The 22907-nt window shown below is 41.7% G+C and overlaps 1 protein-coding gene across 1 annotated transcript; it reads right to left on the minus strand.

Moving 5' to 3' along the window:
• Positions 1 to 20138: 20138 nt before the first annotated feature.
• LOC116887864 (melanoma-associated antigen B4-like) lies at positions 20139 to 21137 on the minus strand. Its single transcript, XM_032889360.1, has one exon. The coding sequence runs from the start codon at positions 21135 to 21137 to the stop codon at positions 20139 to 20141; it is 999 nt and encodes a 332-aa protein (XP_032745251.1).
• Positions 21138 to 22907: the final 1770 nt, after the last annotated feature.

Consider the following 22907-nt stretch of genomic DNA (forward strand, 5'->3'; position numbering starts at 1 on the left):
TTTGACATCCTATTACAAGCTGGAAAATAAATCTCTGCTGATTTAATACATAAACTTTGTTGTCTTAACAAAGTATGTTTTTTTCCATCTCCACAGAGGGCTAAGTTCAACCTAACTCTCGCTAGTGCCCTCCCAGGGATAAGGAAGTAAGACTTTCTAAATTTATTTTTCTGCCTCATTTGTCTTTAGGTTCATAATGTTGCTTTTTCTTGTGTATATTTTTCTCAAGCCCTTTTATTCCGCTTGGGCCTTATGTATCATTTTCATTCTGGTTAGATCCCCCAGAATCTTAAAAGGAGTATGTGAGGCAATACTGCTAGGATTACCAATTTTGCCAGGAATTTCTTGGCAGGGAGTACATCTTTCTGTAACATACATCATTCTGAGGTGTATGTTCATATGAGGCATAGTTCTGGGAAATATTGAACCGTGTCTAATGGAGAGTAAACGCTGTTGTCAGCAAGCCTTCTCAGTTTGATAATGAAAGCCAGGAGTCTTTTTTTTTTGTCTCCTCTATTCAAAGGTAGGTATACCATTAATTTACTAACACTTTAAAATGAGTAGCATAGGAATGTGTATATAAACAGATATAAAGACAGATAAATAAACTATATGCCATCCCATGAAAGCATTCTTAAAAAAATTTAAGTGATACACTTATCTTGTGTAAACTGGCCATTAATCATGTACACCAGACATATATTTCTTTATAGGTCCCTCACCTCAAGGTTATAAGAACAGTGTGACCTTCAGCTGCTACCTTTCCACTTCTGTAAACAATGCTTGCTTGGTTCCTGAACATGTCTATAGCTGGGCTTTTGTAAATGTTGCATAATTATGGGTTTTGCCTTGAAAAGCTCAAGCAAAATTATTGGAGCTGCCTCCTACTAGTGTGTATAGGGCATTCAGGCCAACAAAGACTAAAGGCTGGAATTTTACTTACTCAGGCCTCTCAGGTGGTCTCCAGGTACCCTATAATGTTTTGGAGGTCCCACCAAGATCCCCGAAGTAAACTCCCAACCTTGAGGTAGGGTTCCTTCTAGGCAAAGGTAATGGTTGTCAGTCCTAGAAAAGGTCACCGAGAAGACCTTCTTTGGCCCCAGGAATCAGGTGTCCCTCACCAACTTTCCCTCTGAAACTTTCTGAAGGAATCTACCTACATACCTGAACTCAAAACCTCTGGGGGTAACATAAACCTAGGTTTCTAGTGTCTAGTCAGTCTGGGTGCTTGTAGAAGAGGTGGATATAGACTAAAAATTCCTAAGACCGTGTTGTAGCTGGAATACTGCCTCAGGATCTGGATTGTCTTAGTGGTCACCGATATAGCCTGTGTCTGTGATTTCATTGCCTCTGTCCTTTGTATTGATATGCCCTATTAACCCTTTCTAGTTAGACAAAGATAATGGACAAACAAAACCTTGTTGATGCTCTCAACTCCCCCTAGGGATGCATTTTACAGAACTTTAAATTAGGTTTCAAAAGCACAGGAACCAGAGTTTGGAGTCCACTTCTTCAAGGGAACTCTCCATTCGCTTTGTGAACTGGATTGGCTAGCTTTCTATGTGGGTTGGCCCAATACTAGGTCATCAAAGTTGCTGCTGGGGTTCAGTCTTCTGTTCTAAGAAGACCGGGACAACTGGATCAGTATTCCTACATTCAAACATGGCTGGATATGCTGGAAATGCAAAAAAGTTAGGAAAGACAACTGTGCTAGTCCTGGAAGTAACACGGACAGATGGTCCACTAGAAGGTAATGAACAAAGCTTCTAGAAGCAATCAGGAATGTACCAAGACTACCCAGACCTCCTTTACCCTGAAATCAATGTGGATATTGTTTTTTTAAAGAACATTGAAAAAATGAATATCTGAACCAATGGGCTGAAATGCTCAAAGCAAAAGGGTTCCAATTAGAAACTGACACTGCCTGATGGGGACAGGGCTCAATTACTTTAGCCCCTCACAAGCCTGTGCTTGTGACACAGTTTCCTCATGAACACTGGGATAACTTTTTCAATCCTAAAGAAACCGAACAGATGCCCTGGCAAAAGAGATAAACTGCAGGGTGCAACAGGGGAATCCAGTACCTACTCCTTAACAACTGATGGGATTGTGGGTTTAGGAAGAGGTACAATCACTCATATGTACCTGACAATGCTTGAATGATGGCCCTATCTTCCACCGAGCCAAGCAAGACCTGTTACAGAAACTTCAAACCACTATCACCTTCAAGGAAGACATGAAAGAATTAGACTACAAAGTCCCTTCTAAAATCCAGGTACTTGTCCAGTTGTGGAAGAATACTAGTTACTATATAAGCCATTCCATGTTCAGCTGGAATTAACCCCACATCTGGCTCTATTACAACTGAAATTTTCTATGGTACAGGAAGAAATAAATCTAAGTAAAACAATACCCATGGGAATTGGAAAAAGGAAAAAAAATGGGGTGGGGTTGCAATTCACATCCAGAGACTCAGGAAAGCTAGTGTTTTATTTCCTTGCCAACCAACTTGGAGCACCCTTCTTCTTCCAGTCCCAAAACCCAGCACTAATGATTACAGTCCTGTTGAAGGTTTAAGGAATGGGTTGAAACTATTTATCCCACAGTTCTAAAACCATAGCTCTAGGTACCCTACCCCCCACAAACAAAAGTTGTATCCAAACAACCACCGGGCCACCACTCACAGTACCCATGAGTCAGGATCTGAGCAAGATGCCTGGAGAACACTGGGAGGTGAACTTTACGTAGGGAAAACATGGTCAAAATGGGAATAAATTATCTCCTTGTATTTGCAGATACCTCCTTGTGTTGGGTAGAGGCATCTCCTACCAGACTAGAAATATAGCACAGGTTATTCTTTAATTTTTTAATTAATCATTTCATTCAGTTACATTTCAAATGATATCCCTGTTGCTGGTTTCCCCTCTGCAAACTCCCTATCCAAATTTTAGTATATGTGCTGCCGAATCGAGCACAGCAAACTCCCTATCCCATCCCTCCTCCATCCTGCTTCTATGAGGGTGCTCCCCCACCCACATACCCAATCCCTCATGCCTCCCCACCCTGACATTCCCTTACACAGGGGCATCAAACCTCCACAGGACCAAGGGCCACCCCCATTGATTCCAGATAAGGCAATCTTCTGCTATATATGTAGCTGGAGCCATGGGTCCCTTCATATGTATTCTTCGGTTGGTTGTTTAGTCCCTGGGACCTCTGGGGGGGGTCTGGTTGATTGATATTTTTGTTCTTCCTATGAGGTTGCAAACCCCTTCAGCTCCTTCAGTCCTTTCCCTAACTCCTCCATTGGGGTTCCTGTGCTCAGGCTGATGATTCACTGTATCTGCATCTGTATTGGTCTGGCTCTGGTAGAGCCTCTTAGGGGACAGCTATACCAGGCTCCTGTCAGCAAGCACTTCTTAGCATCAGCAATAGTGTCTGGGTTTGGTGTCTGCAGATGAGATAGATTCCTAGGTGAGAAAGACTCTGGACAGCCTTTTCTTCAGTCTCTGGACCTGTCTTCTCTATGGCCATACCAACCTAAACACACCCAATCTTGTCTGATCTCAGAACGTAAGCAGGGTTGGGCCTGATTAGTACTTGGATGGGAGCACAGGTTATTCTAAAGAAGGTTTTATAGCATTTCTTTCCTACCTAGACTACAAGATGTACACTTAGTTGAAATTTCTAACCATTCACTTCTCAACAATCATCAGGCCCTGCAACAGGTTCTTCAACATGTCCACAAAACTGAGAGACCCAGCCAAGAGACTCTGGTCTGACTCTCCATACTTACCAGGTCAGCAACACTGGATTGAGAGTCATTATCCAAAGACACTTGAGCAGCATTGGAAGAGACCATTTTCCATGGATTTCTTATTACAAAGCAAAAGATGCAATAAAACTGTATACTTCCTGTTATAGTATATATAAATGACAAATGTGCTAAAATAAAATCCTGTTCTCAGAAATGCTTACACATACCCAATAGACAAATAAGCTGAGGTTATCTTAAACAGAATAAGCCATATTCCTTTGCCCAAAGGAAAAAAAATTCACTTATTAACAGTATGTAGCTGATAACCTATATCATACTACCTGCTGATATTTAAGCAGACTATTTGTGATGGTTTTTATATGCTCAGCCCAGGGAGTGGCAATATTAGGTGTGGCCTTGTTAGAGTAGGTATATGACTGTGGGTGTAGGCTTAGGACCCTCACCCTAGCTGCCTGGAAGTCAGTATTCTGCTAACAGCCTTCAGATGAAGATGTAGAACTCTCAGTTCCTCCTGCACCATGCCTGCCTCGATACTGACATGTTCTCGCCTTGATGATACTGGACTGAATCTCTGAACCTGTAAGCCAGCCCCAATTAAATGTTGTCCTTTATAACTGTTGCCTTGGTCATGGTGTCTGTTCATAGCAGTAGAACCCTAAGACAGAAGATGTTGCTCTGGCTTTAGAGTGAAAAATAGAAGGGACTGGTGTATTCCTGGGATAGGCCTGATCATGTTTCTGTTTGGAAGAATGTGGTTTTGGGGACTTCGGATTTAGAAAGCATTGGAATGCTTTAAGTGGGGTTTAATGGGCTATCCTAGAAGGAATATGGAAGACTTTGTTGCTGTGAGTGATTTGAACTGTGCAGACCTGGCCCAAGAGGATCAGTGGAGAATTTCAGTATGTGGCCTAGAGACTGTTTTTGTGGTATTGTGGTGAAAAATGTAGCTAATTTTTACCTTTGTCTGAAGAATCTGCCAAGTCTAAGGTGAAGAGACTCAGATTAACTGCACTGACAAAGGAAGGCTCAGAAATGTCCATCACAGACTTTGTTCTCTGGTTAAGTTTCATAAAGTACATTTTGAACAAGCATAGGAAGCTGAGAAGGAAAATATAAAATATATAGTTCAAATATTAAAGAGACACCAGGAAGTGAAATGAAGCTGAATCCTGTGTTCAAGGAGATAACAAATGAAGGGAGCGAGACTTTGGGGCAAGATTCTACACAGTTAAGTTTAGATCCAGGTCTGGTTGTACACACTATTAATCCCAGGAGACAGGTATGCAAATCTTTGAGTTCAGGGTCAGTCTACAGAGCAAGTTCCAGGACAGTCAAGCTTAGACAGTGAAGGAATTGGAAAACCAAAAGTTAGTGATAATGCAATACAACAATAGAGCACGTTCTACCTTCTGCAAGCAGCAGAACTGAGCAACATTGGCCACGTGGCTCTGGCTTCATATTCAAGAGAAGATTACTGGGACAATTGATGCTAGTTAGCTGGAGCTAAGAAATTAGTGGTGATTAAGACCAGCATCACTGAGGTGAAATCTTCTGGGAAGTGTTTTCTGAGAACGCAATGAAGCTGTGTTCCAGAGATAGCCAAGGTTGTACCTCGTCCTGCACCTGTACTTGGTAATGTGTAAGAGTCACTCAGATGGTACTGGTTTTGAAGGCATGAAGAGGTCATGAAGAGCAGTTGAGGCTTGGAATTGTGAGACGCCATGGAAGGCCACTGATGAAGGTGCAATTTTAGTTCCAGTTGATGGTCCAGGACTGAAGGAGTCATACAAAGGAGTTGAGGCTTGGTACCATGAAGAGAGCCTATGAGAAGCTATTGATGAAGCCTCATTGCAGCAGAAGAACCCATTGTACTGGAGATGGTAGTATCATGGGATGAACACCAAGAACAGCAGCTACAGTGGAATGGATCAACCTAAGCTTAGAGTGCTACAGAGTCCAGAGCCAGAGAAGTGACACCAGCCCTTTGGAGGAGATCAGAAGACCATGTGTGGATCTCAGAGGCTAGAGGAACTAAAGGATAAGTGGTTATGGGATTTAGTGCAGGTTTCTGAGAAAGTTTACCATAACAGGGAGACAGAAGAGGAGAAGAAGCAGAGAAAGGGAAAGGAGAAAGATGGAAAAAAGAAAAGCACCAGGAAAGGAATTTACAGAGAATCTTTACTACAATAGTTAGGGAAAGCAGGGAAGAGAGACTCCAACCAAAGAGACTGGAAACCCCTTGGAAAGGACCAGTGCGCATATTACAAGGAGAGGGGCACTGAGCCCGAGAGTGCCCTAACAAATGGAAGCCGGGGACAGAAAATCCCAGGCCTTGGAAAAGTGCCCCCAAACAGTGAAGATGTTAGCTCTCTGGAGGAAGACAGTGACTAGGAAGGATGGGGTTCAGACCCCCCTCCCTGAACTCAGGATAACTCTGAGAGTGGAAGGGAGACCTACTCAATTCTTGGTGGATACAGTGGCTCAACACTCGGTCCTCTTCTAAGCCAATGGCCTGTTTCCAAGAAAAAAAAACATCTTGGGTCCAAGGAGCCACTGGCATCAAAATGTATATTTGAACCAAAGAACAGTGGGCCTAAAGGTGGGTTGGGCATCCTATCCATTCATGGTCATCCCCTATCCTCTGTTGGGGAGAGACTTACTCTACAAGCAAAAGACTCACTTGATCAAATGCATAAATGGACTCATTTAGGGGATAGGAAGCTCATCCAAGCAGTCAGGCGATCTAAGGTATATGTAATGGGCCTTAGGTTTTTAGCCAGAGAGCCAGTAGAACAGTGTAAGGTATGTCAGCAAGTAAATACTTATGCATCCAAGATCAAACAGGGCAAGAGACCTAGGGGAGAATGACCTGGGGTATGTTGGGAGGTCAATTTAACAGAAGTTAAGTCAGGAAAATATGGTTTCAAATATCTCCTAGTGTTTGTAGATACTTTCTCTGTATGGGTTGAGACTTTCCCCACCAAGCAGGAAACAGCTACCATGGTAGTCAAGAAGATATTAGAAGAAATTTTCCCAAGATTCGGAGTGCTCAAGGAAATTGGATAGGACAATGGTCCCACTTTAGTTTCTAAGTTAAGTCAGGGATTGGCAGAGGTATTGGGGATTAATTGGAAGCTCCACTGTGCGTACTGTCCCCAGTGCTCAGGACAGGTAGAGAGAATGAAAAGAACCCTAAGACTAGAACTAGAACCCTAAGAAACTTAACTAGGCTGAGAGTCAAATGTAAGTAGTCAAGAGCGCTGACATACCTGGAAGCAGAGAGTAAGACCAACTCTTCTGCTCCAAGTGCCTTGCCTGGTGGCCTCAGCATACACAAAGGCAGAAGTCATCTGGGACAGGACCCTTCCAGTTTCTACCTGTGCCTGGAGCTGAACTGCTCCCACAGATCTCTCTGTACATAAATCCTGCTGGGAGAGAGCTGGACTATCAGAAGTACAGACAATCCTGAGAGCTCAGGGGAGACCCCCCACTTCTGTTCACATTCCTGACCCAAGAAGAACTGGCCTAGTGCCTCAGGATGTGGGAATCTAGGAGCAGTCAAGGAAAGGACCCTTTAACTTTCTGCCTGCACCAAGAGCTGAAAGCCAGTTGCCTGGAGCGCTGGCACACCTGAGAAGAGACAGAAGACCAACTCTTCTGCTCCAAGTGACCTGCCTGGAAGCTTCAGGACACAAAAATTGAGGAGGAGCTCTCAGTTCCCAGTTTCTGCTGAAAGAAAACAGGTCAACAGGAGTGCAGACACACAGGCTTACAGGAAGGTCAAGCTAATGTCAGAGACAATACTACAAGCTAACACCAGAGATAGCCTGATGGTTAGAGGAAACTAAGCAACAGAAACCAAGGCTTCTTGGCATCATCAGAGTCCAGTTCTCCCACAAAAGCAAACACTGGATATCCAAACACACTGAAAAAGCAAGATTTAGATTGAGAATCACATCTCATGATGATGATAGAAGACTTTAAGAAGGACATAAATAACTTCCTTAAAGAAACGCAGGACAACACAGGTAAACAAGTAGAGGCCCTTAAAGAGGAAACACAAAAATCTCTTGAAGAATTATAGTAAAACACAACCAAACAGGTGAAGGAATTGAACAAAACCATCCAGGATTTGAAAATGGAAATAGAAACAATAAAGAAATCACAATGGGAGATGACCTTGGAGATAGAAAACCTAGGAAAGAGATCAGGAGTCATAGACATAAGCATTACCAACAGAATACAAGAGATAGAAGAGAGAATCTCAGGGGGCAGAAGATACCATAGAAACCACTGACACAATCATTAAATAAAATGCAAAACTCAAAAAGCTCCTAACCCAAAACATCCAGGAAATCCAGGACATGATGAGAAAATCAAACCTAAGGATAATAGGTATAGAAGAGAGCGAAGACTCCCAACTTGAATGGCCAGTAAAGATATTCAACAAAATTACAGAAGAAAACTTCCTTAACCCAAAGAAAGAAATGCCCATAAACATACAAGAAGCATACAGAACTCCAAATAGATCAGACCAGAAGAGGAATTCCTCCTGCCACATAATAGTCAAAACTCCAAATTCACAAAACAAAGAAAGAATATTAAAAGCAGTAAAGAAAAAAAGGTCAAGAAATATACAAAGGCAAACCTATCAGAATTACACCAATCTTCTCACCAGAGACTATGAAATCCAGAAGATCCCAGGAGATGTCATACAGACCCTAAGAGAACACAAATGCCAGCCCAGGCTACTATATCCAGCAAAACTTTCAATTAACATAGATGGAGAAACCAAGATATGCCATGACAAAACCATATTTACATAGTATCTTTCTACAAATCCTGCTCTACAAAGGATAATATAGATAGAAAACTCCAACACAAGGAGGGAAACTACACTGTAAAAGAAGCAAAAAAAAGTAATCTCCTTGCAACAAAACCAAAAGAAGAGAGACATACAAACATAATTTTCCAAGCAAATGGTTTCAAGAAACAAGCTTGAGTAGCCATTCTAATATCGAATAAAATCAACTTTCATCCAAGAGTTATCAAAAAAGTTAAGGAAGTACACTTCATATTCATCAAAGGAAAAAAATCCATCAAGGTGAACTCTTAATTGTGAATGTCTATGCTCCAAATATAAGGGCACCTACATTCATAAAAGAAACCTTAATAAAGCTCAAATCACAAATTTTACCTCACACAACACCCCACTCTCATCAATCGACAGATCATGGAAACAGAATCTAAATGGAGACATAGAGAAACTAACAGAAGTTATGAACCAAATAGATTTAACAGATATTTATAGAACATTTCATCCTAAAACAGAATATAACTTCTGCTCAGCACCTCATAGTATCTTCTCCAATATTGACCATAGAATTGATCACAAAACAGGCCTCAACAGATAGAAGAAGATTGAAATAATCCCATGCATCCTATCAGATCACACAGACAAAGGCTGGTCTTCATTAACAACGATAACAACAGAAAGCTGACATATACACGGAAGTTGAACAACAATCTACTCAAAGACAACTTAGTCAAGAAATAAATAAAGAAATAAATTAAAGGCTTTTTAGAATTTAATGAAAATGAAGGGATAACATACCCAAACTTATGGAACACAAGAAAACCAGGGCTAATAAGACTCATAGCTCTGAGTGCCTGCAGAAAGAAATTGGAGAAAGCATAATTAGCAGCCTGACAGCACACCAAAAAGCTCTACAGAAAGAAGCAAATACAGCCAAGAGGAGTAGAAGACAGAAAAAAATCAGATTCAGGACTGAAATCAACCAAGTAGAAAAAAAAAAAAAAGAAATATACAAAGAATCAGCAAAACCAGGAACTGGTTCTTTGAGAAAATCAACAAGATAGATAAACCCTTAGCCAGACTAACTATAGGACACAGAGATTGTGTCCAACATAACAAAATCAGAAAAGAAAAGGGAGAGATAACACTAGAATCTGAGAAAATTCAGAAAATCATCAGATCCTACTACAAATCCTATATGCACAAAACTGGAAAACCTGGATGAAATGGACAATTTTCTAGACAGAAAACAGGTACCAAAGTTAAATCAGGATCAGATAAGCCATCTAAACAGTCCCATTACTCCTAAAGAAATAGAAGCAGTTATTAAAAGTCTCCCAGTACCAGATAGGTTTAGTGCAGAATTCTATCAGACCTTCATAGAAGACCTCATACCAATACTGTCCAAACTATTCCACAAAATAAAAACAGAAGGATCACTACCCAATTCCTTCTACGAAGCCTCAATTATGCTTATAACTAAACCACATAAAGACACAAAAAAGAAAGAAAACTTCAGACCAATTTCCCTTATGAATATTGACAAAAAATACTCAATAAAATTTTTGCAAACCGAATCCAAGAATACATCAAAACGATCATCCATCATGATCAAGTAGGCCTCATCCCAGGGATGCCAGGATGGTTCAATATATGGAAATCCATCAACATGATCCATTATATAAACAAACTCAAAAAAATATCCACACGATCCTTTCATTAGATGCTGAGGAACCATTTGAAAAAATTGAACACCCCATCATGATAAAAGTCCTAGAAAGATCAGGAATTCACGGTCCATACCTAAACATAGTAAAAGCAATATACAGCAAACCAGTAGCCAACAATAAACTAATGGAGAGAAACTTGAAGCAATTCCACTAAAATCACGGACTAGACAAGGCTGCCCACTCTCTTCCTTCATATTCAATATAGTACTCAATGTCTTAGCCAGAGCCATTGGACAACAAAAGGAGGTCAAAGGGATACAAACTGGAAAGGAAATCAAAATATACTATTTACAGATTATATAGTACATTTATGTGACCCGAAAAGTTCCACCAGAGATCTACTAAGCCTGATAAACAACTTCAGCAAAGTGGCTGGGTATTAAATTAACTCAAACAAATTACTCTACCCAAAGGATAAACAGGCTGAGAAAGAAATTCGGAAAATGTCACCCTTCACAATAGTCCCAAATAACAGAAAATACCTTGATGTGACTCTAACCAAGCAAGTGAAAGATCTGCATGACAAGAACTTCAAGTCTTTGAAGAAAGAAATTGAAGATCTCAGAAGACAGAAAGACCTCCCATGCACCTGGTTTGGCAGGATTAATATAGAAAAAAATGGCCATTTTGCCAAAAGCAATCCACAGATTCAATGAAATCCCCATCAAAATTCCAACTCAACTCTTCATAGAGTCAGAAAGAACAATTTGCAAAGTCATTTGGGATAACCAAAAATCCAGGATAGTGAAAACTATCTTCAACAATAAAAGAATTTCTGGGGGAATCACCATCTCTGATCTCAAGCAGTTTTACAGAGCAATAATGATAAAAAAAACTATATGGTATTGGCAGGTAGATCAATAGAATAGAATTGAAGACCTAAAAATGAACCCACACACCTATGGTCACTTAATCTTTGACAAAGGACCTAAACCATCCAATGGCAAAAAAGACAGCATTTCCAACAAATGGTGCTGGTTCAACTGGAGGTCAGAATGTAGAAGAATGCAAATCGACCCATTCTTATTGTCCTGTACAAAGCTTAAGTCCAAGTGGATCAAAGACCTCAACATAAAACCAGACACACTCAAACTAATAAAAGCAAAAGGGGTAAGAGCCTCAAACACACGGGCACTGCAGAAAATTTCTTGAACAAAACACCATTGGCTTCTGCTCTAAGATTAAGAATCGACAAATGGAACCTCATAACACTGTAAAGGTTCTATAAGGCAAAGGACACTATCTTTAGGACAAAATGGCAACCAACCGATTAGGAAAAGATCTTTACCAATCCTACATCTGACAGAAGGCTAATATCCAATATATACAAAGAACTCAAGAAGTTAAGACTCCAGAGAGCCAAATAACCCTATTAAAATGGGGTACAGAGCTAAACAAAGAATTGTCAGCTGAGGAACACTGAATGGCTGAGAAGTACCTAAAGAAATGTTTACCAACTTAGTCATCAGGGAAATGCAAATCAAAACAACTCTGAGATTCCATCTCACACCACTCAGAATGGCTAAGAAAAAATTCAGGTGACAACAGATACTGGCATGAATGTGGAGAAGGAGGAACAGTCCTCCATTGTTGGTGGGATTGCAGCTGGTATAACCACTCTGCAAATCAGTCTGGAGTTTCCTCAGCAAATTGGACATTATACTACCTGAGGACCCAGCTATTCCACTCCTGGGCATATACTCAAATGATGCTCTAACATACAACAAGGACACATGTTCTACTATGCTCATAGCATCCTGATTTATAATAGCCAGAAGCTGGAAAGAACCCAGATGCCCTTCAACAGAGGAATAGATACAGAAAATGTGGTACATCTACACAATGGAATACTACTCAGCAATCAAAAACAATGACTTCATGAAATTCATAGGGAAATGGATGGAACTAGAAAATATTATCCTGAGTGAGATAACCTAAATCACTAAAAAACATACATGGTATGCACTCATTGATATTTGGATATTAGTCCAAAAGCTGGAATTACCCAAGATATAATCCACAGAACACATGAAGCTTAAGAAGAAGGAAGAGCAAAGTGCCAATGCTTCAGTCCTTCTTAAAAGGTGGAACAAAAATATTCAGGGAGATATGGAGACAAGTTTGGAGCAGAGACTGAATGAATGGCCATTCAGAGCCTGCCCCACTTGGGGATCCACACACACACACACACACACACACACACACACACACACACACACACACACACACACACACACAGAGCTACCAAACTAGACAATATTGATGATGCCAAAAGTTGCTTGCTGAGAGGAGCCCAGGCTGTCTCCTGAGAGGCTCCCAGAGTGTGACAAATACAGTACAATGCTACCAGCAAACCATTGAACTGAGAGCACAGTGTCCCTGCTGCAGGACTTAGAGAAAAAATTGAAGGAGCTGAAGGGGCTTGCAGCACCATAAGAACAACAACTCCAACCAACCAGAGCTCCCAGGGACTAAACCACTACCCAAAGAGTACACTGGGACAGACCCATGGCTCCAACTGCATATGGCGCAGAGGATGGCCTTGTTGGGCACCAATGGGAGAAGCCCTTGGTTCTGCCAAGGCTGGAAGCCCCAGGGTAGGGGAATGTCAGGGAGGGAAGTGGGGAGGGGGGAGGGGGTGAGGGGGGGGAAGGGGATAACAGGTGAAAAGTAAATTAAAATATCCAATTTAAAAAGAATAATAAAAAAACATTAGCACGCAAAACATTTAGTATGAGAGTAGTAATACAAATCATACTACAAAGCTTTTAGATTGTAGAAACAAAGAAAACTTAAAAAGAAAAAAATGATACCTTAACTACATTGACCTTGGAGATTGGCACTGACTGAGTGGTGTTTCTTCCCTTTCTGAGTCCAGAACACTCCCCTACTATTTTAACCTGACTCCTTTTGAAATCCCGTTTGGTACCCAAATTCCTTGGTATCCAGTGGGCCCTCCCTGGAGTCATCCCAACCTCTTCTTGAGGCTCCAAGCCCTTCAGTCAATACAACATGAGATTTGGCCCAAACTGTCTGCCTTGCTCCAGGAACGCCAGAGACCCCCAACCCTTTCCAGACTGGTGACTAGGACTATGTCTGGAGGCACTGAGCACAGTTGCTGTAACCCACGTGGAAGGGACCCTTCCTGGTCCTGTTAACCACTCTCACAGCCCTCAAGGTGGATGATACTATGCCCTGGGTGCACAAGTCCTATGTGAAACTTGAGGTACTCCTTTCCCTGGGGATTCCCTCTGGTCGATACAGAAAAGGAACAATCCACTCAAGCTCAAGTTCACTTGGCCCTGATCATGTCTGCCTGGTGGTACCTCAGGATTTTGATTCCTTCCCCCATCTTATGCAGCGCCCATGTGCCCATCCATCAAATATGGATTGTGGTTTCCACTGGAACTGGAGATCAGGTCACCTCCCTGACAGCCTCCAAACCCCTCAACACCTGTGGCCCCACCTCACTTTCGACTTGTGCCAGCTGGTGGCAGGACTTGACTCGTGAAATATCCCCACCCATTACAGGAGTGCTGGCAGAACCAAACTGTCCATATGGGAGAAAGGGGGCTCTGGGCCAGGGAAGGGACAATAGGATGTGCATTTTCCACACAAAGGTATCATCTGTGGGAGATCCCATTTATGTTTGCCCTGGAAGAAGCCTGGCAGAAGTTCACTGATGTGGAGGTGGAGGAAAGGGGGGCAGATCAGTTTTATCATGCCACCTGGGGATGCAAGCCTACAGGAGACACCTACTGGAACACCTCCTCCTCTCGGGACTTGATCACAGTATAAAGAAATCATAGGACTTTGGGGCCCTACCAGGGGTACCAAGGGTATTGGGAACCCCCTGTGCAAATGCCACCTATAACCCAATAATAATCAGATTCACTCAGAAAGGCAAAGATGCAATGGAATAGCTAAAGGGAAAAACTTGTGGACTCGGGTTTTACAAATTGACCCCAATGGTGATGGCCAAGGTGAGAAAAGGGCTAGCCAAACAGAAGAAAGAGAACAGTCAGGGCTGGTTCGAGTCCTAGTTCAACTCCTCCTCTTGGCTAACCACTCTGAAAACTACCTTGTTAGGACCCCTAATTGTTTGCCTACTATTGTTGACCTTTGGACCCTGCATATTGAACAAGCAAATAGTCTTCACAAAAGAGAGAATAGGTGCAGTACAGCTGATGGTCCTGCAACAACAATATGAGACCCTGAGGACAGGACCTGAAGAATATGAGTTAGTCACCTGAGACCCCAGAGTGTAGCTCCAAGATTGGAGGATTGGAGCCTGTACAAGAAAAAGGGGGAAATGAAGGACCCTAAAGGCTTTCACCAACCTTATACCCACTAGCCTCGAGTCAAGGCTAGGCTAGGTTCCATTCTTCACCTACAGGAACATTCCTGAGTAGAAAACTCTCAGAATGTACTGATACTTGCTAGCCAATAGATTTAAAGATCAATATGCTTAGCCAATAAGTTTGAACTGTAACCTTGCTGTGAGTTAACCTGTAACCTTAAAAAGTGTAAAAAGTGTTTATAATCACCATTCAGATCGTCTTCTAGTCACTTGCCTCAAAGGACTGACTGAGAGTTGATCCCAATGTGCTAGAAAATAAACCTCCTGCTTTTGCATCGATCTGCATCTTAGTGTCTCACTTGGGGGCATCCTGAAGTAAGTACCACTGACCAAGGGTTCAGGTCTTACACCCACATAGACTCATATTTGAACAAGCCTAGGGGGGGCCAGGAAATGGAATGTGATGGTTTATATATGCTCAGCCTATGGAGTGGCACTATTAGAAGGTGTGGCCTTGTTGGAGATGTGTCACTGGGTGTGGGCTTAGGACCTCACTGTAGCTCCCTGGAAGTCAGTATTCTGTTAGTAGCCTTCAGATGAAGATGAAGAACTCTCAGATACTCCTGTACCATGTCTGCCTGGTTACTGCCATGTTCCCACCTTGATTATACTACACAGAACCTCTGAACCTGTAAGCCAGCCCCAATTAAATGGTGTCCTTTATAAGTGTTGCCTGGGTCATGATGTCTCTTCAAAGCAGTAAAACCATAAGACACTATCTATTATTTTTTCAACAGTCCAGGAAGAAAAAAGTCCAGTAAAACACTAATGTAGGAGACAATAAGCCCCTGACTGGAAATAGTTGATAATATAGCCCTCCTCTCAAATCTGAGGCTGTGGCCATCACATTCTCTCTAATAGGCCTCCACATTCTGGTTGTATACACTGATGAACAGCTTAGCTGGATGGCCTGTAAAATAGCTGAAGGTTTAACTATACCTGCATGGCTGTTGCCTAATTAAACAAAGTTCAAAAAATATATTGACAGGCTATAATAGATAACAGGGCTGCTATTGATTACCTACTGCTACTGCACCATCAAAGATAGCAAGAAATTAGGAAACTGCTGTTTTGAATTTTCCCAGACAGTAGCAATTCAATTAAGGAAACAAAAAAATCCGAGTTATAAAAACAGAAATGATTACTCGAGATGTGTGTTGGACATATGTAGCAGAGGATTGCCTTGTTTGGCCTTAGTGGGAGAAGTTGTGCCTAATTAGGTAAAGACTTGATGCCCCAGGGAAGGGGGATGTTTGGAAGTCGGGATTGGGGGGGGAGACCACCCTCTCAGAAGCAAAGTGGAGGAGTATGGTGTGAATAACTCTGGAAGGGGACCAGGAAGGGGGCAACATTTGGAATGTAAATAAATAAAATTAATTTAAGAAAAGATAGGTTTTGGGGGAGAGGAAGGGATCTGGGTGGGAAAGGGTACATTGACAGGAATAGAGGAACATGATTATGTACTGGGGGAGGGGACAGAACTGAAGCCCTAAGGGCTTGCAGAAAGAATGGAAACAGGCAATCTCAGGAGAGAGGAGGTAGGAGGACCCTCCAGAATGTACTAGAGACCTGGGAGTTGAGAGAGACTCAGGACTCAACGGGAGGGACCTTAGATGAAATGCCCTATGGTGGGGAGAGGAAGCTTGTAGAGTCCACCTCCAGTAGAAACACAGGGCATCATCTGGAAGATGGATGTAATTTCCATCCTGTAGTCAAAAACTCTGACCCAGAATTGTTCCTGTCTGAAAGAACTGCAGGGTCAAAAAATGGAGAAGAGCCTGAGGAAAAGAAGGTCCAGCAACAGGCCCAAAGTGGGGTCCAGCTCAAGGGGAGGCCCCAAGACCTGACACTTGGTGTGCTTACAAAGAGGGTCCTACCATGACTTCCCTCTGAGAGGTCCAACAAGCAGCTGAAAGAGTCAGATGCAGATACTTACACCCAACGAAGGACAGAAGCTGCTCAGCCCTGTGGTTGAATTAGGGAAAAGCTAAAAGAAGTTGAGGAGGAGGGTGACCCTGTAGGAGAACCAGAAGTCTCAATTAACTTGGACTCCTGAGATCACTCAAACACTGGACCACCAACCAGGCCACATACACTAGCGTACATGAGGCCCCAACACATATACAGCAGAGGACTGACAGGTTTGAACTCAGTGAGAGAAGATGCACATAACTCTCAAGAGACTTGAGTGAGGTCCCAGGGAGTGGGGAGGTCTGCTGGGGTGGGTGTGGGAACATCCTTTTGGAGAAGGGGGGATGAGGTATGGGATGTGATAGTCAGAGGGTGGATCAGGAGGGAGAAAAGACTAGACTGTAAAAAAGTTTAAGGAATTAAAAAAAACAGTTGAGAAAAAAGAAAAAGGAAACGTTACATAATATTAATGCCACTTAACATTTTTATTTCTTTAAATAGTCTCAAACTAATTCTTCAATAATCATTTAATTCTTTGTGAAAATATTTTTATGAAATCACATCAGAATGTATTTGATACTATGTCTTGTTCGTAATGCTTGTTGTATTCACTGATTTTACACTTTTTAACTGCTACGATAAAAAGAAAACTATTTCTTTAAAGAAAAAAAAGAAAAGGTAGGTGCTAGAATCTGACTGGATGACAAGCAAAATTTTACCTGGGTACGGCAGGTGTTTATTTCTCTGTGTCTTGTTGATTTACAAACCCTTTGTATGTCAATATTTACCCTTTTATCTTCTGCTTCCTAATCAAAAGAAAAGACATTTTATATTCAATGACCTAAGATTAAATTCTACAAACTATGAGTTGACAATCTGACATATTCTCCTAGAACCAATGGGGAATATAGTGGGCAACTAAACTAATTACATTATCTTGTGAATCCATTCTTAAGAAAAATTAGTACTAAAATTATCTGTAGAAAACTGGTCACTTGGGGCTGGGGATTTAGCTCAGTGGTAGAGCGCTTGCCTAGCAAGCACAAGGCCCTAGGTTTGGTCCCCAGCTCCGAAAAAATAGAAAAAAAAAATAGAAAAAAGAAAACTGGTCACTTGTCACTTAAATTTCTATACCACGTGTCTCTGACTTCAAGGTTATGAGAGTAACCAGAGCACTTAGCTGCTAAGTTCTGGCTTCTGTAAACAATGCCAACTTGCTTTCTGCAGATGTTCATAGCTGGCATTCTGTATGACACACAATTCCATGGTTTGCTTTTAACAGAACAAGAAAATTGGAAGCCAGGCTGTTCTGTACCCCAGTGTACAGGACAACCCCACTGGTGGAGAAGAAAGACTCTATATTACTTATTCAGCCCTCTCAGGTGGTCTCTCTTCAAATACCCTCAATAGCTGTTCTATGAATGGTATGAGATGGAGAAACTATAGCACTGGACAACAGCCAAGGATACATAAGGGTAAAATTGATACATTAGCAGAATTATATTTGTGTATAACCTGTTTTGTATTATTCCCCGCCATTAAACATTACCACCATTAAACCTATGTACACAATGACAAATATTTTTGCAATGTAGTTGAGGGAACATACGAGCTAGCATATAGCTTTAGAGTAAAGCTATCACCATCCTGACCTGATATTCCTTATCAGTTGAGGGTACATAACTGAAAATGTAAATATGTCACTGAGTAGTCTACTTTTCTATGCTTATACATTTTGAAATTCTTGTTGCTCTATGTATTTTAATTCAGTATTTTGATCAAAAGGTCACTCCTTTACGTCAGATACAAGTTGGTATATTGAGAATAAACTGCAGTAAGAGTCCCAGCATATACCTCAATTTAGGAGGAATGAAACAGTGTAGACTCTAGAAAAGGGATATATAGTATCAACGCATAGCTTATTCATCCTGTGAATTATTAAAAACCATTTTAAGCTTCTCTTTATCCACTGTGTTCTGCAACAACTCATCCTAAGTGAGGACTGGAGAATTTAAACATTCCATTCTACTCAAAGTTCTTTAAACAGGAAGGTAAACAGCTCAAAAATAGCTTCAGAAAAGCTTCTTCAAAATGGAGGTAAACCAAAAAGCTTCAGCAAGTCCCTGAAACTGACAAGATTCACCAGATCCCTCCCCTCTCAGTGTAAACAATAAACGCTGAGGGTATCTCACCAGACAAAATGAAGCAGAACTGCAAATAAGGCTTTTAAGACAACTCAAACTGCCAAGATTCAGACAAACTGTGCTGCAAAGGCCCTCAGAGGAGAAAAGGTATTAAGATCTCTAAGAGGAGAACAGCTACCTGGAAGAAGCAGAAACAAAACAAACTGCTTGGAAGTTGACTGACTGAAGCACCTGAAAAGGATCCTCTCCAGCCAGTTGACCTGCCTGCAGACTATGTAGTGAGGTCTAGGTTCACAGCTAATTTGACCTCATGGGGAGTAGTTTTTGAGATGCAGCTATCTTTGAACCATTTCTGTTCCTACCCGCAGCCATATTCCTGTAAATGACCCCAATAATATTCATGGTTCCCAAGTTGGAAATTGGCCTTATCTGTACTTGAGTCTGTTGAAAGCTCCTTATCTGGGTGAATAGGCATGTATTATATAACCATAGGAAGAAAATATTGTGATGCAACATTGAGACATGAGTTTGAGAGGTTTCTTCATGTAGCACTGAAAAACAGGACTGAGGGGGCACCATTTGTGCATTTAGCTGTCTTGTATGACTTTCATAAAAAGTAGGAATCAATAATATAAACGTTTTGATTTGATTCATTGATACCTACCCACCCAATAGTATTTTTCTACTTTTAAATTAGATGCCACAGAGTATACAACATCGTGTTTGAAATAAAATAAGAAATGTTTCTTTCAAAAAGTTGTTTAAAAATGTTTCTGTCCAAATGCCACAAAGTCCTACTTATTTGATTGGGAGGGAAATCACATTTCATTCTCATGCATAATGATGGCTTCTCCTAGAATCTACCATTGCATGGGCAGATGCTAGATATACTTACAATAAACATCTTCAGCACAAAATCTGAAGACTTCTCAAGACTGGATGTTTAATGTCTACTCAGAGCACAAGCCTTGAAAAAAATGACTCATTGTGACTGAATTTCTCATGCATTCTTTAATGTCAAAAACAAATGGAAGTGTACATTTACACGTTCAAAAACAGTGATTTAAGTAAACAAACCAACAAATGACCAAATAATATTGGCTATTCTCAAATATTTTTCTACAGATTTTTCTATCTCCGAGATTTTTCCTGAATAAATGTTATGTTCTAATTTGTATTTTGAATTAATACAAAGTTTGAACATTCAGCTTGATAAACAGACATTAGGCACAGTCTACAAAAGTTATCAATATGCATTCTAATTCCAAGCTAATATTTTGCTAAAAGTCCCTAAAACTTTATCAACAACTTTTTTTTTTTTTGCAAAAAGATGAACAGACCCTCTTCAGTCACATAGTGGAGGCTACCTTATATCTCACTAGTGAGTAGGATTGCTCAACTAGGACTTAGAATGTCCCTTGGCTTTGCCCTTAGTGCCAGGCTTGGCTGCAGCTTCAGCTTCAGCTTTTTCTTCCTCTTCAATCAAAGCCTGTTCACAACGAAACGAGTAAGAACTGGGCATGGTTTCACTGACCTTACCTAAAAAGTCCATCACCTTTCTCTTGCTGGATTCAGCATAGGCTTTTGAACCCCACAGGAACTGATAGGATGGAGGGTCACTATCAGGAACCTCACGGTATTCTAGGTACTCTTCCTGCACTAGATCTTCAGTGATGAGCTTCCTGGCATTCCCAAAGATGATGTGTGGGACCCCATCATAGACTCCTAACATATTCAGGAAATGCCAGACCTCATTCTCTGGGGCACAGTAGTTGTTTAAGTAGATCACACTTAGGAGGGGGATCAGAATGCCCCTAGTAGGAACACCCAGCTCACTGCTCTCACTTCCATCATCCTGGAATTCTAGCTTACTGACAAGAATGTAGGTTTGACCATGGGGCTGGACTTCTTTCACCTCAAGACCAAACACCACATCTAATCGATGGGCGGCTTTCTTGAGGATATCAGGGAACTGCTCCTTGAACCTTTTGTTGATAACTTTCAGCATTTCTCCCCTCCTTGCAGGCTGCTTAATTTTGTACTTGCAGAGCATGTACTCTACCAGCATTCCTATCTTCCTTGATAGAAGATCAATCTGTTTGCTTCCAGAGAGTGGGAAACTACAAGAACTACCATTTTTCCCTTCTCTGCCCTTTGAACCTTTACCAGACCTTTTGCGGGTCATGCCTATACCAGCAGAGGTGGTAAGTGCCTTGCTCTGAGGGAAGCCAGCAGTAGAGGTGCTTGCAACAGCATCTCCAGAATCATGATCAGAGCAGGAGGTCGACTCTCCTTTCTCTGCTGCCTTGGCTTGAGCATTCTTGAGCCCCCGGGCCTCATCTTGGACTTGGCGGCGCTTCTCACGAGCACGGGCCTTACTCTTCTTTCCTCTGGGCATGATGGCTGTGGTCAGGAATAGAAAGCAGTAGTTTGGGTAAACGAGCATGTGATCTCGTAACCTTGATCAGTAAAATAATACATCATAAGCACTTTTTGGTAATGCCAAGCATCTTGATTTTCCCTAACATTTCTTTCCCACATTTTGAGATAATTGCTGTGAGAATATACAGGGCTTCTGTTCTGACTAACTGCTATTAAATCTGACTCACAGAGGTATCTAAATACTATTAGTTCTTTTCATAGTCTACTCTCCTGGCCCTATGAAAAGCTTGAGAGAGCTCAGTCTATTCAAATAGCCCAGTAAAGAGTGCTAAGAATTTTTGTAACACTCTATCTCAGACTCTCTGGGGTCTTCAACGCTACTTGAGGTTGCTTTTTTAAGCACAGAACTATTGCTTTCCTTTTTACCAGACCTGACATTATCAGGCAAAGAATTTTACCTCTGGACTGAATGAAATACATGTTGATGGGCAGGGATGGTAGCTCAATCCATAATGACCTTTCCTTGCAAACAATGACTTAAGTTTAAAACCTATAATCCATGTTTAAAAAGCAAAGTGTGATGGCTTGCACTTATAATATCAGTGCTAGGGAGGGGAAGGAAGGATCCCTGGGGCTCAGCAACCAGGAAAGCTAGCCTACTTGCCAGAGGCAGGCCATGAAGAGAATACCATCTCCATCAAAACATAGCATGAACTCATGCACTGGGATACACAGATACACACTCACTCTCTCTCTCTCTCTCTCTCTCTCTCTCTCTCTCTCTCTCTCTCTCTCTCTCTCTCTCTCTCTCTCTCTCAGACAAAACAGATTTCCTCTCCAGCACAAACATGGGGCAGTGGGGAATGCTGAAAGTGGAACAGTGACTAGCTTGTCAGGCCTACACGTCCCGGTCCTACTACAGGGCCTGGGCTTTAAGTGACCTCAATATTTCTGGAAGTGACCCCCCATGTTCATCTATTTTCACAGAAATTAGCAACTGCAGACCAAGGGTATGGTGGGCCTGTATTGGGCCTAAGCTGTCCCTTCTCAGAGAGCACTCTCAGAGGAGCAGACATGGCTCTCACATCGCCAGCTCCTCATTCACGAGCACTTTAAATGTTCATTCTATGACCTAGGTTTCAGTTTGCATTCAATCAGGACATTAGCATCCCACTCAAACATTCGTTGTCTGCATTCATTTACTAAGTTGTGAGAACTGTTGTCAAGTAGCACACATGGAACCTTGTACATTAATCATAAGTTCCTCCACTCCCCTACCCCACTGCTCTATTTCCTCACTTCCTTTCCCTCCTCCTGGTCAATTTCCCACTATCCTCGGATTTCTAACAGTACATGACAGGTTTAGAGAGAGACTTTAACTCTTTCTTGTGTTTGCTTATATTTAATAATCTGTGGTTTTACTACCCTGGGAATTCAACCTAGGCCTTCAGAAATGCTAAGGAAATACTATTACCCAGTTGCACAACCTGTTTCTCCCTCCCTTTCTGATTTTCAAAGTAGTTTGGGAGGATATAAAAGCTTCAGGATATGATTCCTTCTGAATTCCCCTTGCTAGAGGCTACCTTAAACCTCCAGGTACCTCCTTATATGGCTCACTCTGATTCCCAAGTGCTCGACTCGGCTACTCTAAGCCTCACAGCATTTTAAGGTTCCCACTGATTCACAAGCACTGGCCTTAGCTACTCTAAACCTCCAAGTATCTCACACTTATGGAATCCTCTCACTCCCATGTGCTGGGCATGGCTTCCCTAAGCTGCATAGTGCC

This window comes from Rattus rattus, chromosome X (assembly GCF_011064425.1).
Source record: "Rattus rattus isolate New Zealand chromosome X, Rrattus_CSIRO_v1, whole genome shotgun sequence".
Taxonomy (NCBI): Eukaryota; Metazoa; Chordata; class Mammalia; order Rodentia; family Muridae; genus Rattus; species Rattus rattus.

Coding starts and splice junctions, on each gene's coding strand:
- LOC116887864 (XM_032889360.1), bottom strand. CDS start 21,137: ATGCCCAGAGGAAAGAAGAGTAAGGCCCGTGCTCGTGAGAAGCGCCGC.